At 31.4% G+C, this 17,268-nt stretch overlaps 3 protein-coding genes across 3 annotated transcripts; 1 reads left to right on the top strand and 2 right to left on the bottom strand.

The window, feature by feature from the left end:
- Positions 1 to 106: 106 nt before the first annotated feature.
- Positions 107 to 918, bottom strand: LOC103867680 (cysteine proteinase inhibitor 2). Its single transcript, XM_009145781.3, has 2 exons — positions 697 to 918; positions 107 to 594 (listed from the first exon to the last, which is right to left on the bottom strand). Exons 1-2 carry the CDS (start codon positions 840 to 842, stop codon positions 330 to 332), a joined length of 411 nt encoding a protein of 136 aa, XP_009144029.1. The 5' UTR covers positions 843 to 918; the 3' UTR covers positions 107 to 329.
- LOC108869367 (probable xyloglucan galactosyltransferase GT15) lies at positions 855 to 13,211 on the bottom strand. Its single transcript, XM_033291760.1, has 3 exons — positions 13,118 to 13,211; positions 8,703 to 12,998; positions 855 to 3,291 (listed from the first exon to the last, which is right to left on the bottom strand). The coding sequence occupies exons 2-3, from the start codon at positions 9,301 to 9,303 to the stop codon at positions 2,465 to 2,467; spliced, it is 1,428 nt and encodes a 475-aa protein (XP_033147651.1). The 5' UTR covers positions 9,304 to 12,998; positions 13,118 to 13,211; the 3' UTR covers positions 855 to 2,464.
- Positions 13,212 to 15,544: 2,333 nt separating this feature from the next.
- On the top strand, positions 15,545 to 16,692 carry LOC103847861 (F-box protein DOR-like). Its single transcript, XM_009124901.2, has one exon. The coding sequence runs from the start codon at positions 15,621 to 15,623 to the stop codon at positions 16,635 to 16,637; it is 1,017 nt and encodes a 338-aa protein (XP_009123149.2). The 5' UTR covers positions 15,545 to 15,620; the 3' UTR covers positions 16,638 to 16,692.
- Positions 16,693 to 17,268: the final 576 nt, after the last annotated feature.

The raw sequence follows: 17,268 nt of genomic DNA, 5'->3' as shown, positions 1-17,268 counted from the left end.
AAAAACATTATCAGTTACTAACTTAAGATTCACATACATTGACCATCGTTGCCTATATATATTCCTAGAATTAAATGTTTATGGCTGATAAATAAACACCAAAAAATAAAGTTTTGTAAAATTTATAAACTTTCCTCGACGACGCAAAATTTCAGTAATTTATCACATCTTCATAACATATTTTACCTTTATTTATGTACAACGTAAAACATCTTTATAGACCAAACTATTAACCCATTGCTAATAGATTCACATCATACACATTTTGGTTTTTGTCCGATTATATTATGGGACTTTACGAACAAAGAAATGAAGTTAGTCAAATAAGGTTAAGCTACAGGAGTGAATTCGAGCAACTTCTTAGAGAAGAGCCATGGTTGAATAACTATAACCGAGTCAAACATCCTGCTCGTGCCATCGGGTTGAGTCACTGCAATCCTTAGATAGTATTTGGTACCTGCCACGACCTGTTTCTGAGCCGACTCAACTCGGCTAAATTTCAACGGACTCAACACAGCCGCGTCCGTTCTTGCATTGGATGCTTCGTTACCTTGCTTGCTCTGTTGTTGTAGATTGAATTGTTTCACGCAGTACCTGTAATCGTAGAGTCACATCACACTTCTAATTCCAATATAAGACGACATATGGTTGGTGGATGTATCAATTATAATGTATCATGTTATGCGTATATATTACCTTCCAAGTTCTTGAATTTCAATGTTGGTTCGAACGTTCCCAACATCTGACTTCCCTCCGAGAAGGGTGGACTTCGCCGATGGAGTCACGACGGCGATCACCAGAAGCCCTAACAATGACCATCTAACGAGAGAAACTTTTGACATTTTGCTTCTAACTTTTTTTCTTCTTCTCCTTCGGCTTAAATTTGATTTTTGTTGTTGTCTATATAGAGAGTTTTGGGTTTGTTGGTGTTGTGTTTGGGTGTACGTGAATGTGTCCCACATGCTATGGGCACCTTCGGGGTTTCGCATCTTTTAAGTTACATTCATCAACACGTGAAGTGAGACCTACCATTTTAACGTATATATATGACATGCTCGGATCAACTTGTTTTTCCTTTGTTAACCATATATAATATATTACTAACGATGTAGTAGCTATATGATGATTTGAGCTACTAAGTCATTATAAAGTTGGATGTCGTGGTTGTATGACTTAAAAACAAGAAGTTTCTCAATTTTCCATATTACGATTTTCGAAAGTTATGGCTGTGCTACATTTAAAAAAAAAAAGTATTGTGCCTGTTTCTCGAGCCTGATTCGTTATCTACAATTTGCACCAATGAGACCATTTTAAAATTCTGACAAAAGGAATCATCATCATCAATTCATCATGCATGGGTCTTGCTAGACTCTAGCTATTTCTTATGGCTTCGATTTTAATTAACCCCTATATATTAACTGAGATCATTTAAAAAGTTGTAATCTTTAATCTGTACAAATTAAAAAGTGACTCTGCTTAACATGTTATGTGATGATGATACTCAGGTGTTCAACAATAGTCCAGACGAAACTGCCTACAGCAGGATGCTACTAAACCGAGAAAATATCTCAAACGCAGCCGTTATGATACAGCCATCTTTAACAGCATATTCGTTCAACTCAATACCTCAAGCAGCATTGTTGGATGTATCTTCAATCGCTTCAGACCGTATCCTCTTGTTGGATTCATACTTCAGTATTGTCGTATTCCATTGATTGACAATAGCACAGTGGCCCACTCTTGGCTATCAGAATCATCCTGAGCACCAGGTTTATAAGCTCCACAGATGCAACTGATGTCTTAAAAAATAACTTATCTTACATGTTCATAAACTGATCTTTTTTTCCTTGTCTTGTAGGCGTTTGCGCAACTATTGCAAGAGCCTCAAGAGGATGCGCAGATGATCGCTCATGGACGTTTCCCATGCCAAGACTAGTTGTATGCGATCAACATGGATCTCAGGTTAGAAATATCCATAATCGTCTTTTTAATTATTCATCTCAAGTGGTCTTATAATCCTGCAATCTTACTTTTCTTTTATTGTGAATAAATGTTGTGGTTTGATTGGTCATTATGTTTTTTACAATGGAGGCAGGCAAGGTTTTTGTTAGCGAAGCTGAATCTTTCAGCAAGTTACAACAATGCGAGTGAGATGAACACTGGTTCTGATGTAATATTCATAGACGAATCTAGTCTTGAAGTTTTCTACCAACATCTCCAGAAGCTAGCAGTACAATCTCGAGAAAGACCACTACAAAGGTCTTTCTCTCCCTTCATTTTAGATTTGATTAGTATAAACTTGTATGAGGAAATACAAATAAATGAATCAATAATAAAAATTAACAAAAATGCAAATCATTACCCAAAAAATGAGTTTTATGGTAGCATTATTGTTTCTTATATTCTACATACAAAAAAGTAGGAAACTCATTTTTTGGGTCTAAATACATAAAATGAAAGTGCCTCAGTCTTGAATTTCTCTCCTTGCTTCTTCTATTCTCTTTACCACTCCCTTCACAGCAATATCAAAAGCATCCTCAAGAATCCCACCATCCGGTTTGTGTCGGTTTGGTTTAGTGTACACAATCTTAGGAACCAGTCTTATTACATTTTCTCTCATACCGACAACTTTCTCATTCGGTATTCCACGCAAAATCTCTTCGATTTTGTTCTTTCCCCCGTTTCTCAGCTCTTTATACGAAATATAAACAGAGTATTCACTAATGTTGTTCGGTATGTGCCATGTATATTGCTTGTATGCACTTCCTTGACTGAAGAAAACCGGAATACAACCAGCCAAGATCGAATCAAATACTGATCTTCTGGTTAGCGAATCACCCGGTGGTTGTAAGCAAAAAACCGAACTCTCGAAAAGCTTCATCAAACTGATCGGATTATCGCAGATGTTGGCTTTAACGTCGCAGTCAAGAAACCTGCATGCCTTGGAAGAACTATTGCATTGTTCGATAACTTGAGTGCGAACCAAACCTTTATAGTTTTTGCTTTGCCTTTGAGCTCCGGCGAATGAGAAGAGTACTGTTCGGTTTGTGAGCTTCATCTTGTCTTGCCACTGGCGAATCTCGACGGCTGAAGTCGGGTGAAAGTAGGTTGGATAAGGAATAGCGAACTCGTTTTGTCTTTTTGGACTTCGTTCAATGGTGAGAAAAGAAAGGTTCTGCGATTCCGGTAAAAGCATTAAGTTGGTTCCCCAACTAGAGTTATCTTCGGAGTATCGCCGGAAATCTTTTGAAATCCGACCGGTAACGAGAAAATGGTCTTTGCCTGACAGACCTATATTTTCAATTAAACAATTAAATTTGATAGTTATGTCAAAACAAATAATTGGCTGACAATATTTTGAGTAAGTGAGTAGCGTTGGAAGCCCACAATCTCACACGTCCAACACTAAAATAACATTAGTTATATTACCAACCAACAAAAGAACAAATCTAACATTAGTAGGACTGACAAATACGTCAAAACTAGAATTTGATTATTTAATAAATTTAATTTACTTAACTTCTGTTATTCTATACATAATATTATTTTTTCTTACAATTCTGTGTATGTTGCGTTTTATAATTCTATATTTGGTTGATAGCAAACGGTACATTATAAAAACATCTTTAATGGAAATCTGAGTCTGTTATATTTAAAATAATAAAAAGAGAAAAATTTAGAAACTCATATAATACTTACCAAAACATAGTTGTGTTCTTTTAATACTAATTTTTTTTGGACAAAGATTTTTTTTAATATTATATAACTGAACAATACTAGTATATGAACAAGAGTACTTTACCATTGAAAATGATTTATGTTTTTGAATTTCTCTTCAAAATCGCCATGTGGAAGGAAGAATAAAAAAAGTGGTTAATAAATGACTAAAGCATGATTGTTTGAGTAGTTTTTAGCTTTAATTTTTGGTTTATTTTTGTTTCTAAATTTTAGTTTTTCAATTAATAGATTTGTGTTTTGATTTAGCCATAAATAATTATGAGTAACTCACTAATAATGTAAGATCTTAACAATTTTCAAATTAATAAAATAACTGATCACAAAATTTTATAAATTGCACCAAAATATTATTAATACCATAAAAATAAGTTTATTTCATAATCTAAAATCATTAATTTAATTAAGTTTACTGATATGTATAACAATAATTTAGTTGATATATATTACTTGTTTAAAATGTATTGAGTTTTAAATGTTAAAAATTATTTTTTATAATTTTGTAATTTGTAATAGTATATATTTAGTTTTAATATCTTCTCAAATTTCAGTACTGGTGTACAAAATAGCAATATAACTATAGCAGAAAAATGTATAAAAATTCTCTTGCGATGTATAGCAAACTCTCAGGAAAACATGAGTAGATATTTAATGTGAAACGAAATAAGTAGATATTTACAAAATCTGTTTTTTAAGGAATCCATACTTCAAAAGTCTTGATCGGTAGAACAAATATTTTCCAGCAAATCAAAAATATTTTAAAAACCAGAGACAATCATCACCTGAATCAAAGTAGTAACCAATAATAACTTCAGTTAATCAAAACATTGAGGGTCAAAAGCTAAACCGTATTTTTCTGTTTCAAAATATCAGTTAAGGTTTTTTACACAAATTAAAAACTAGTTGATATTTTGTTTTACTTTTATCTCACTCTTCAAATTCTATAACATTTAAAATTTTATTAATTTAATTATAAATAAAAATATAAATGCATTGAAATTATAAAATAATATTTATTTTGTAGCAAAAAATATATTTTATGATGATACTTAATTTGAAAAGAAATAACCAACTGTTTACAAATATGGTTTCTACATGAATCCACATTTCAATTATCTTGATTAGTAGATAAAATAGTTTTCCAGTAAATTCAAAACTATTTTGGAAACCAGAGACAATAAACACGGGAAAAGGGCCGATTTCAACCCCAACAATTTTAATCGTGCCACATACAATCCGAACAGTTAGCCAATGCCAAATATCATTTCAACTAAATTATAATTCAAAAAAAACTACACTAACTTTTTAAAATGTGCCTAAATCAACATTGACTCTAACAGAAATTAGTCAATTGTTAATAAGATAAAACGACGTCGTTTTGATCTAGTTTTTTTAAAAAAATATGACTAAAGTAACTTTTTCAAATATTATTACAAATTAGAAATTATAAACTATTATACTTCATCTTATCCGATTAAAAATTTGGTAATGATTTTTTCTGGTTTATATAAATACATTAGCATTTTTTTACTTATAATATCTTTAATACACATATATCTTATTAAAATATTAAAAAGAAAATATTTATAATTATACAAAATTAAATATGCTTAAAACATTGAAATATTTATAAATTTTCTATATACATTATTTTTAATTTTTAAACTTAAGTCGAATTTTTTTTCAAAGTTAATATTATATTTTTGTGATATTTTGTTCAAAATTTTAAGAGGTCTTTTACCTTTCTTTCACTAAGATATTTTGTTAAAAATATCTATTCTATTAAAACAGCAGTGTGACCCATTGATAAAAGTTATGTCCAACAATTATTTCCAACAATACATACTTAAAAAAAATTAGCCATATATTTTCTAACTGCATCTATTTAATAAAAAGCCACGATCTTCTCTCTCATCTAAACAGTTACGTTTCCTTCTATAACAAAACAGTCGGATTTATGGATTTATGATGCACAAAAATAAAACACATTCCAACCACATGTTTCTTTCGTATCTGGATTTCTTCTCAATTCATGCTATCAAAGGATCATGCTTGCTCGCCGTACAGATGACAATCACAAGCTTGATGTGGAGACAATCAATCTTTCGTCATGGTCTTAAGTTCGTCACCGTTGGCAAGCTGAGAGGATTTGGATCTCTTACACTGTCTCTTTTCCAGTTGAAGCGATGGTGGCTGAAGCGTTGATGATGGCTGAAGCGTCGAGGGTGCGGTGGAAGAGGAAGACGACAACTTAGTTAGGTTTACTTAGGTTTTTTTCGTCGGCTGTTTTTTTTGTGTATTTTGTATTTATATATTTATGTATATTTATATGTATATATATATATATGTGTGTATATAAATAAATATTGAAATCGGTTTAATAAACCTAATTAATTTATAAACCAATTTTAGTTTCATAAACCAAAACAATATTGGTAAACCAATTTCAATATGTATTATAAAAATGTCTCATTAATAATATTAATCTTTATTTTTTCAAAAAAATATTTATTATTTATTAAAGGGTTAACAAGAACCACTTGACTTTTTCTTATCGAACGAAATAATCTTAAACACATATCAGGCCGAATGATCAATTCGAATTCAAACATTTTTAAAACACTAGCATCATATTAAAAATCAAATCCAAATATTTGTAAAGATTTATTCCAGGTTAGAGAAGGTGATTTGTCGGTTACTTTTCATGATCTATTAATAAAATAGATAATCAATGTTTTGAAAATTGTACCGAACATTGATTTAGCATTGTAAATAAGTCAATGATCAGGTCCGTCCACTCAATTAAACCAAATTTTAATTTTTAATCAAATTTTAATCCCATCCTTTGAAGGGACATGTTAGAATAGATCAATAGTCATGATTATGTTATAGAATTAAAAAACACAAATATGAAAATTAAATATAAAACAAAACATATACCCGCCCTTTAAAGGGCGGGTCAAAATCTAGTTAGACATATTAAACAATAACTAAAATATATAAAAACCATTCAAGGTATAAAATTTTGAAAAAAATATAAAAAAAAAAAATTATAAATAGTTCCAAAGTTTTAAGTATATTTAATTTCGTATAAGTATATATATATATTATTATTTTATTTTAGTAAGATATATATTTTAGTTATTGTTTAATATGTCTAATATTTTGAACAAAATATCTTAGTGAAAGAAAGATAAAAGGCCTCTTAACATTTTTAACAAAATATCACAAATATATAACATTAAATTTCAAAAATAAAAATTTTCCACTTAAGTTTAAAACTTAAAAATAATGTATATAAGAAATATTATAAATAGTATCAAAATTTAAGTGTATTCCATTTCGTATAGTTATAAATATTTTATTATTTATATTTTAGTAATATATAAGTTTATTAAAGATATAATAACTAAAAATGTTGATGTATCTATATAAATCAGAAACAATCATCACCAAAGTTTTAATTGGATAATATGAAGAAGTATATTAGTTTATATAATTTCTAATTTGTAATAATATTTCAACAAGTTACTTTAGTCTAGTGGTTAGTGTACCCCCATAAATGAATACTAGATTTTAATCCGCACTTAGAAAGCGCGAGTTTATTTTTTCATTTATTGATCGATAACTAATTACAAACTACCATTATATTTGTTTTGAATCATAACAATTGAGTTTTTAGGTTTTTATCATTTTTTTCTCTTCAAAATATGACATTTGTTCAAATATGTTAGTTATTCTATAATAATGTTTGAGTTTAAGAATTGTTTTTATATCCAACTTAGATTCTTGGTTGAACCGGTAGACCTGGTACATGTACATAATGCGGTTCAGATTTAATGAAAAAAATTGTTAATTAAATATCTGATAAAACCCAGTAAAAGTTCAAAAACTTGCTAGTAACCGCGATCTGATACCATTGGTATGATAAACACACAAAATATCTGCTTATATTTATAAAATATTTGATTAAATTACTCATGTATTTTTTAATATTACAAAAAATTTTGATTCTTTAGACTTTGATGAAATTTTTATTATGCTATCCAAACAAAAAATGATAATATTTTTTTATTGATATGACAATATTAGTTTATTTTCGTTATTGATAACCTATTATAAGTTTGTATTTTTATTTTAGATTTGAAAATTGATTTTAAGATAATTTTTAAAATATTCTTAAATACTCGTAATTGCCATATCAATATTATGTACAAAATGACATAGTAAATATATTTATTTAATTTGTGTGTATATACTCATTTCGATGGTTAAATAATATTTTACACGTAAAAATAATATTCAAATATGTATATAATATATGGTGTAGGATATAGAGTTTTGGTTTGTATTAAAAATCTGCATAATATTCTAATGATATATTTTGAATATTGATACGTAGATTTAAGAAAATAATATTTTCTTGTGTTTGTTAATTTATATATGGTTCATAATATATGGTTCATAATATATGTATGTCTTATTTTTGTACTTAGAATATTTATATTAAATTTAAAGTTAACATATATTATAAGTATATATATATATATATATATATGCCCATTATTTATAAATCTATTTAGCTGTATTTGTAGGCCAAAACCAAAAGACTTAAATACCATTAATAAATTTTGTTATTCTCTCGTAAAAAATAAGGGTATTTTTGGCAAAAATATAATTTTTATTAGAAACATAATTTGGGAATGATCTTCTTTTAATGGTATTGATCAAGACACGATTCGAGTTCCAGAATGAATATATTTAAAAAAAATAGATCAAAACGACGTTACTGGCTAATTGTTTGGGTTGTATTTAGCACGATTGAAATTATTCGAGTTGAAATTTACGTTTTTCACCAATCAGCACCTAAATCAAATTAGTAACTAGTGATAATTGCAATTAATCAAAACACTGAGGGTCAAAAGCGAAACTTACCAAAAATAATAATAACACGACTGCGTATGTACCTTTCCATTGGGGTTGCTTTTTGAGCCATTTAAATATTTCCTTCCCGGCTGCGTCTCTTTCAGAGACGTTACAACTCCACTGCATATATCGCCGTAAATCTAGACCAGCGTAGTAAGGTACATAAATAGCCGAAGCCAGCGACGAATTACTCGTCAAACACTCGTATGTCTTCATCTTCTCGTGGAAAATAACTTCAAGCATGAACTGATTAGTCGCGTACCAGCTCCGAGAGTACTTAGAATCGGTGGAATCACCATCACCCATCTGAGGTCCGAATCCGGAGTTTTCAATGTACCTACACATGCTGGTTTTATCTTTTGGTCTTGAAATCGACTCGCAGTCTTGGAGGATGTCTTTGTTGAATCTAGAAGGTAGATTATGAATATATATGTATCGGCCGACGCATGGATCGTATCTGAGTCTGGAATGATCGGAATCGGAGATAGTAGTGGTGGTGCTGCTGATGAGGATGATTTTGTTTTGGGAGAGATAAAGGAGAAGCATAGAGGTAGTGATGAGGAGACATGGGATAAGTAAGAGGGTGGTAGGTTTCTTCTTCCCTGCAGGCTGGTCCTCGATGGAATTGTTGTTGTTGTCCATCTTCGTTGTTGTGAATGGGAGAAGTTGGCTCACGTTGTGTGGTGTTCTTGATTTGAAGATCCATGTCGAACATGGAGAGAGAGAAATGAAAGTCAAAGACTACACGCAAATAACTATCTTTTATTATATTTGTATACAGGTGTGATTATCAAATAGAATAAGCAAATTTTATATAAATTTTAGATTTTAACCTATGATTTATTGATTTATAATCTTATGATAGTCGTTTCGGAAATCAATAATATACTTACGGCCGGCGGGTGCAATAGAATTTGCTCACTATAGACTTATTGTTTGTATATAAATATTTTTATTAAATATTTCTCACCGTGGTTTGAATTACTTTTGGCAAATCACCCTTCAAAATATTGGTTAGTTAACCTTTGATTCAATCAGTTAGAGAATATTTTGAACCTTCATCAGGAAATAGTCAAAGGCTAGCGACAAACACATATGCTGCTCGATTTGTGGCATTATTTGACATAAAAGGTCTAGCTAAACTCGGACAGAGACGTTGGCACGAGTCTCAGACCGGCTTGATATCAACCTCTCGCACCTCTAGTTTTTTAGCCCTTTTAAACGTAGAGTATTATAAATAAAAAAAGTTATAATGTCAGACCGGCCCTGCTCCCCCTCTATCGATACTCTAAACCGCTTCTCCATCTCTGCATCCATAATTAATTCCAAATCCATTCATAAAATACATGCAGTAATCCTAACAACATGATGTAAGACCACAATACCATTGTTAGCTATAAATAGACCGGCCTACGTTATCAATATTCTAAACCGGGTTCAGTCTCGGTTTGACATTTTAAAACTTTTGTAATGTACTACGATCAAATAAAAATTTATGCATTTATTCTTCGTATACGTAATGTTCTGAGATGTTGAATAAAAGATGAATCACTAAAATGAAAATGTTGAAAAATAAAATTTTATGATTTAGATTACTTGGTGTCGAAAAATTCTAACATGTTGAATAAAAAGAAAGTGAAGTCTAACAATGACACATGTCACTTTTTAAAGATTTTAATATTTTTACATCCTCTTAATTATTTAAAACTAATATTCACATTATAAATTAAATAATTTATTTTTATTTTCTATACAAAAATTTATTATTCAATTTTTTATGAATAAAGACTAGATTTATTTAATTTGGATATATAAAAAATAATTATTAATTAATGAAATAGAGTGTTGGATTTTATTGAACAAAAACATTTTAGTGTGTAAAAGTTAAATACGTGTTGAATGATGAGGTGAAAAAAAGTTGAAATAGAACGTTAAAAGATGAAATAAAATGTATTAAAGAACCATCATAGTCTAAGAAAACGGTTCCTTTGCATATGCTCATGAGCGGATCTGGCCCGGTTTTCCATCTATGCATCCATACCCAAATCCAGCTATAAATTTTCAGTGATTACTACACAATAGCATATACTTTCTTTGTATATGATGTTTTAATCAAATGTCCAGTTATTAAAAAATACTAGTGGTATTCCGGCGCTACGCGCCGGGTTTGTATGTTTTATTTTTATTGAGTTGAAAATTATTTTTTTGATGTATTTGATAGTGGTTTGTGAAAATAGTGTATTATTTTGTTTTGTACTTGCTTAGGACAACATGAATAACATCATGAGTGGTTTTTATAAATTAATGAATAAGTGGTTTCATAGATTAATATTTTTTGCCACTAAAAAGAAGACATGTGAAGAAGTAACCTCAGAAACGTCTTTTTTTTTAAGAATCGTTTTTTTTTCTCTTCTATTTTCCTTTAGGCTTTCTCTTTCTTATTTCTAATTTTTTTGTTTTTTGATCTGGTTAGAAATGATGCAAGAGACTTCTGTTCTGTTGCACTTGCTCATACCCGGTTATCTTGAGTGCTTTTGTTTAAAATCGTTGATTGATGGTTCCATGATATTACCAACGTTGTCTGCTCCTCGACGATTGATCTGCACATGCAATGATATTTCTTTGGATTTGTTTATGGAGTTTTTTATTGATTTATAATGAATGATTTGAAATCCATTTTTGAAGATATATAATGGTTATGTGGAAGAAGTATAGTGATATTGAGTTGGTATTATACACCCGTGAATACTTATGCTAAAAAATTTCTTATAAATAATATTTAAATTTGTAAATTCTTTATTATTTGTTAAAATGGACTAATATTGGACCTAAAAACAATATTGATGTAAATTCAGCTCATTATGGTAGAATATTTAGTTGTTAAACATTTTAAAATTGTTCGAAAAAATTTCATTTATACTTTGAGAGTAATAGATGTTTTAAATATATATAAATTTAATTTTGTTAAGTTAAAAGTTTAAGCTGAAATATTGTTCAAGACAACAATTTATAATAAAATGATAGACTTTTTTTAATGAAAATATATGATAGGCTTTTACAATTAATCAACATAATAACCTAATTTTATTAAATTGATGACATATTCATAATTTCATACATGTTGGTTTGTTTTATAATTTTATCTATATCTCTATTAAAATTTAGAATAGTGTTCATTATTTTAATGCGTGGAAACACATGCTTTGTTCACATTGATCAAATAATTTAAAAGTATATAATACAATTTAATTGAACTGGGAGGAGACAAAGCTAACACCAATATATATCTAATACATCGGAGCCAAAGTCAATGACATGATTACTCAAAATGGTTACATGGCGATTAGATTCTTTTCGAGTCAAACCGAAACAAAATCTCCTCTCATTTTATTATCTCTTTTGAGGACAGAGGAGGAGAAACAAAGAAAATGAAAAACAAAGAGTGAGCATCATTAGCTGAAAGGTTCAATGAATTAGAAGTAGAGCTAGAGCATAGAGGGAGATGTAAACTGTTGGAATGGAGAGAAGCTTATCCTTCATTGATCAATCAATTATACTGAGAACCGCCTCAGCAGAAGAGGAAGTTTGTCTGAAAATATATATATCTACGTTCTCTCCATATATTATACATGATGAGTTGCAGTAGCAGCTTGAAGATGTTTGCACTGTCCGGTGATAAGTCATGTAGTCCACCGAGTCCAAGAAGTCTGATGGGCCAATGTCTAGCTGGTTCCCCGTGAATATGTTCCACAATCCAACTGCGAAAGCGTAGTGGAAGAAGAGATGTCCATGAGACTCTGTACCATTCGTACATAGAACACAGCTTGCAAGGACAGTCAAACCCCAAGACAACAGCCTATCTCTAGAAGGGAGTCTAGATGACATAGCAATCCAAGTAACAAAAGATCATCCTGGAATTTCTTGCTTGAACCAAACCGTAGTATGGCAAGAAACAACAGGTCCAGGTTGTCTAAGCCGTTCCTATGTCACTTTGGAGGAGATCAATCTATTTAAAAAAATTCCAGCAGGACCTCACCACAAATACACATCATCGCATAAGAATTTTATGGACGTTGTGTAGAAGAAATGCCAACCATTGGAGTTTCTGCATTAAGAAAACGTACGGGAGGAAAGTAATAATTTCCAAGACGTGTTGCTACTGAAAAAGTTGCATTCCACTGTATGCGAAGTTGTTGATCCCGCAGGACCCAAGAGATCCCCAATATGCCCTAACTCAGTCAAGTAATCGTACCAGAAGGAAGCTGTTCGACCATTACCGATTCCGCACCTAAAGAACACGTGTAGTGACTGTTTTAGCTGCAACATTCCTCCAAATCCTGCATTTATTTGATATATAAGCTTTGTTACAACTAACATAACCAAAACAAATGAAAAAGACAGCTTTGGACGTTGTTAAACATATATATGTTTAAAAAACTGAATGAAAGATACTGACCTTGGAGAAGCCGAGAGATGAATTCTTTCTTTTCTTTCTCCACCATTTCCAGTTCAAGTCTCATGAGTCATGACTTTCACAAACTGTATATTTGAGCCCAGATTCCTTTAATCCAGGTGGACATTTGCAGCCTTTTGAATGATCATACTGAACAGCAGCAACAACTACAGAAATAAAATAAAAGGTAAGAATCAATCATTTTTTTTTTGAAAAAGAGGTAAGAATTAATCATTGTAAGTCAGATATATAGAAAGAGAGGGAATGTTTAAACAGAGGAGGGGAAGTTAGTTAGTTTTGAGATATGCCATATTACACAGCAAGCCGAATATGTTCTTCCCATTTGAGTATGTTTCCAGCATCCTCCATTGTTTAAACATGTGAAAAAAATATCATTATGGTAATTATAACATACATTTGAGCATTATTTTTTACCTTCACCCAAAACTTGATACCTTGAACAACAGGACATTGACATATTCTTCCTCTGAAAGTGGCCTGCAATAAAGAGACTCCTTTTTACTGTAACATATACGTAGATATATATATAGCATAACTCTAACAAAACAATAAAAATTATTTTAAGATCTTACACACCCTGGAAGCTGTAATGTTGATAGTCTTATCCTCCCAACACCCTCCATTGTTTTGCAAACACTCGTTGGTTTCTATGTCTGCCTGCGCAATCACAGAACCATACGTTAAAATTAGTGTTTATCAAATAGAGATATGTATAGGAAGGATAGAGAGGACCTTTGTTTAAGCATATGTGTGGCTCAGTCGTCTCGCTGAACCCTGAGCAAAGGTCCATAAGCACCACCGATCTCTCCAACAGAACATCCTTGCTTCTCTCACCTCTGGGTTGTTTGTTGTTTATCACAATAGTTGGTAATATTGTCACATCTCCTCGCGAGCCTTTCCCAACCTTAAACAAAATTAGCAATCAATAATCAGAAGCCTTACATTTGTGGAAAAAAAGGGAGAAAAAGATAGAGAGCTCACTTGTGCTTCTTGTTCACCTCTGAACACGTGATTCTCAGTATTTGCTTTGATGTCCCCAATGAATTTGTCTATTTTATTAACATCTACTCCTACTCGAAAGACATATATATATATATATATATATAGAATAAGAAGAAGATGTTGGGTTTACCAAGAGAACGAATAACTTGATCGGCTTATAGTCTGTTGTAATTTTCCTGTTTCATGGGACAACGGATGGAAAGTCGGTGACATAATCCCACCAAAGCCAAGGCTTTCCACTTTCATTCATCATTCTAAAGAAGCAAGCCTGCCGCAAATCCTGATCGATCATGTCTCTCCCGTTGTATCAGGAGCACAGTACCTTCCTCCGTTGATGCACTGTGATTTGCATTGCATGCTTGCCAAAAACGATTCCTTTCACATTTATTGGCCAGAAAGAGAAGTTGAACGACAGAGGATGCTAAGAGTTGAGAAAAGACTTCATTGCCTTTGCAATAAAAGATAAGCGAAAACGGAAACGTCAGATTGAAGAGGCGTGACTATGGAACCCTAATCTTAATCACAAAAAAACAGTATAACCGAACATACCAAAATGATTGAACCGAGATGGAGATTCGAAATCTGAACGCTAGAAAAAATTAATGACCAAACCAAACCGTGGGCTCACAAACTTAAACAAAACCGATGGTGATGTGGAGAGATGAAGTTCTATCATTGGTTGGAATTAATAATCCTAGGTGGACACCTTAGATTTTGATCTTATTGTGCTTTTAGTATAGTATAGATTTTTATTTAAAAATACTATTTAACAAAAATTAGTAATGATTTAAACAATTATATAAAATATCATTGATTGTACATTTCTTAATAAAGTTAAAAGATATCTAAAAATATGAAAACAACTTTCGTGCATGCATGAAGTTTAACACGTGAGAAGCCTAGAAGGCTACACTTGTGTATTTCAACTTTTGTTTAGAATTGTATAACAAGAAGAGAAGAATTTGTCAAATGTTTAGAGATTTTCTTTTGTAAACAAATGTTTGAGAGATTTTGAAAAGCTGATCAGATAAGTGTTTGTAGCGATGCTGGGATGTTATAAAGAGTTTTTCTTTTTTTTTGTAACTTTGTGTTATAAAGAGTTTCCTAGTAACGCAAGCAACAAATAAGATCTTAAATTTTCCCATCCGTTTACTTCTGTTGCAAATAACACAAAGAAAACACATGAATATTTCAAGGTTTTATAGGATTTCAGAAGGGGTCTTACTTTACAAACAAAAGTTACAAATGAATCACAAAAACAAAAGTTACACATGAATTAACAATACAAGCAAGTCACAGTTTTTCTTTTCTTTAACGAATCTTTGATTTACGGGCCAAAATGTGTTGGCTACATGGGCTTTCTCTAAACTAAGCATGCACAAAAGTTAATCCTTGATAGTGTGATGTGATACGTTATTTACTTAGGGTTCCGAACGATGCGAATTCAGAGAAACCTAGGGTTTTGAAGACAAGTGTCTGCGCCATGAAACTACGGCGGCTCAACCTCTCAAACGATGTTCCAACCAGTTTCTCATGCATATCACGTTCCTCTACAGCATTCAACGAAAGAGAAAACTCGGAGCCGATCCCACATGATCTCATCTACGAACTGCTTTTGAGATTGCCCGCGAAATCTATAGCTAGGTCTCGTTGCCTATCAAAGCTCTGGGCTTCCATACTTCGTAGCCATGATTTCACCGAGTTATTCTTGACCAGATCTTCAACTCGTCAGAAGCTTCTTTTCTTCTGCCTAAAGGATCATGATTTTTTCTTCTTCACGGCACCTAAAAATCCGGACAATAACTCGTCTCTTGTAGTCCCCGATTATCATATGAAGTTCCCATTTGTTGGTATTGGCTTTCAAATTTGTGGTCACGTCCGAGGTTTGGTCTGCCTTACACATCTTCGGACCGTGAAGGGAGGGAAGCATACAGTTCCAGAGATATGTAACCCTAGCACCGGACAATCCTTACCTTTACCCAAAGTGAAGACGAGAAGAAGGGTTAACGTAAGACGCTTTTTTGCCTATGATCCGATAGGTAAGCAATTCAAGGTATTATCCATGACCTGGCCATGTTATCGAAGTTATTTGTTATGCCAGGAGTACAAAGTTCTGACTATAGGGACAGGAAAACTATCATGGAGAATGGTCGAATGTAGCGTACCCCATCAACCTATATCTGGTGAGATATGCATCAATGGTTGTTTGTATTATTATTCTATGGTTGATAGTGTAGAGCATCGTTATGTGATAGTTTGCTTTGATGTAACTTCTGAAAAGCTTACATCTATTAGAAAACCTATGGAAGATGTCAAATGTATTGTATCAAATCTGGTAAACTACAATGGTAATTTAGCTACACTTACCTCAGACGGGGATAGCCAAGTTATTGGACAAAGTAGATGCATTGAGTTCAGAGGCGTGCTTCATGTGTTATCAAAAAGGCTTTTGCCTCAGGCCCCCAAAATATATAGACATTTTAGGGCCCCAAATTTTTAATAATCCTGTGTAGCATAGTGGTCTTATTAAACACACTATCTTGTCAACTGAAGTTCGAACCTCACAGTTGCTCTTCTTTTCTTTTATCAGAAAAAAATATTTTGTTTTATTGTTAATTTTTCGAAATCAGAAAGAAAGATCCCTTTCGTGATATCAAAATTTCTAAATAGAAAAAGAAAATAAATCTCAACTACTTTATACATGATCTATATATATATATTTTTTAAATTGTATATTTTATTTCTTACGCGTTATCCTACATGATCTATATGTATTTGGTTTCTTTTTATTTAATCATTACCATCTCTTCTTGTATTCGGATATATGTTTCTTCATGTATAGACCTTGTCATTAATTTATTTTTTTCTAGTGCTTTTTGTTTTTTTTTGTATTTTGTTAAGTTAACATCTCATACTAATTTATACTATGGTAAGTTATTTGTTTATTATAGAGCTAATTATAAATAGTTCTTTTAACTGATTAATTTTTCTTAATCTTTACTAATTTAAATCATACTACTGTTAATTTTTCTTTAACTATACATTATATTTTTATCAAAAAAAAAATTTGGTTTAAAGGTTTCATTTTTACTTTTGCCTCAAGCCCCGGTAGACCTTCGCACGGCACTGAT

Source organism: Brassica rapa, chromosome A05 (genome assembly GCF_000309985.2).
Source record: "Brassica rapa cultivar Chiifu-401-42 chromosome A05, CAAS_Brap_v3.01, whole genome shotgun sequence".
In the NCBI taxonomy this organism is placed as follows: domain Eukaryota; kingdom Viridiplantae; phylum Streptophyta; class Magnoliopsida; order Brassicales; family Brassicaceae; genus Brassica; species Brassica rapa.
This window is presented reverse-complemented; position numbering and strand designations above follow the sequence as displayed.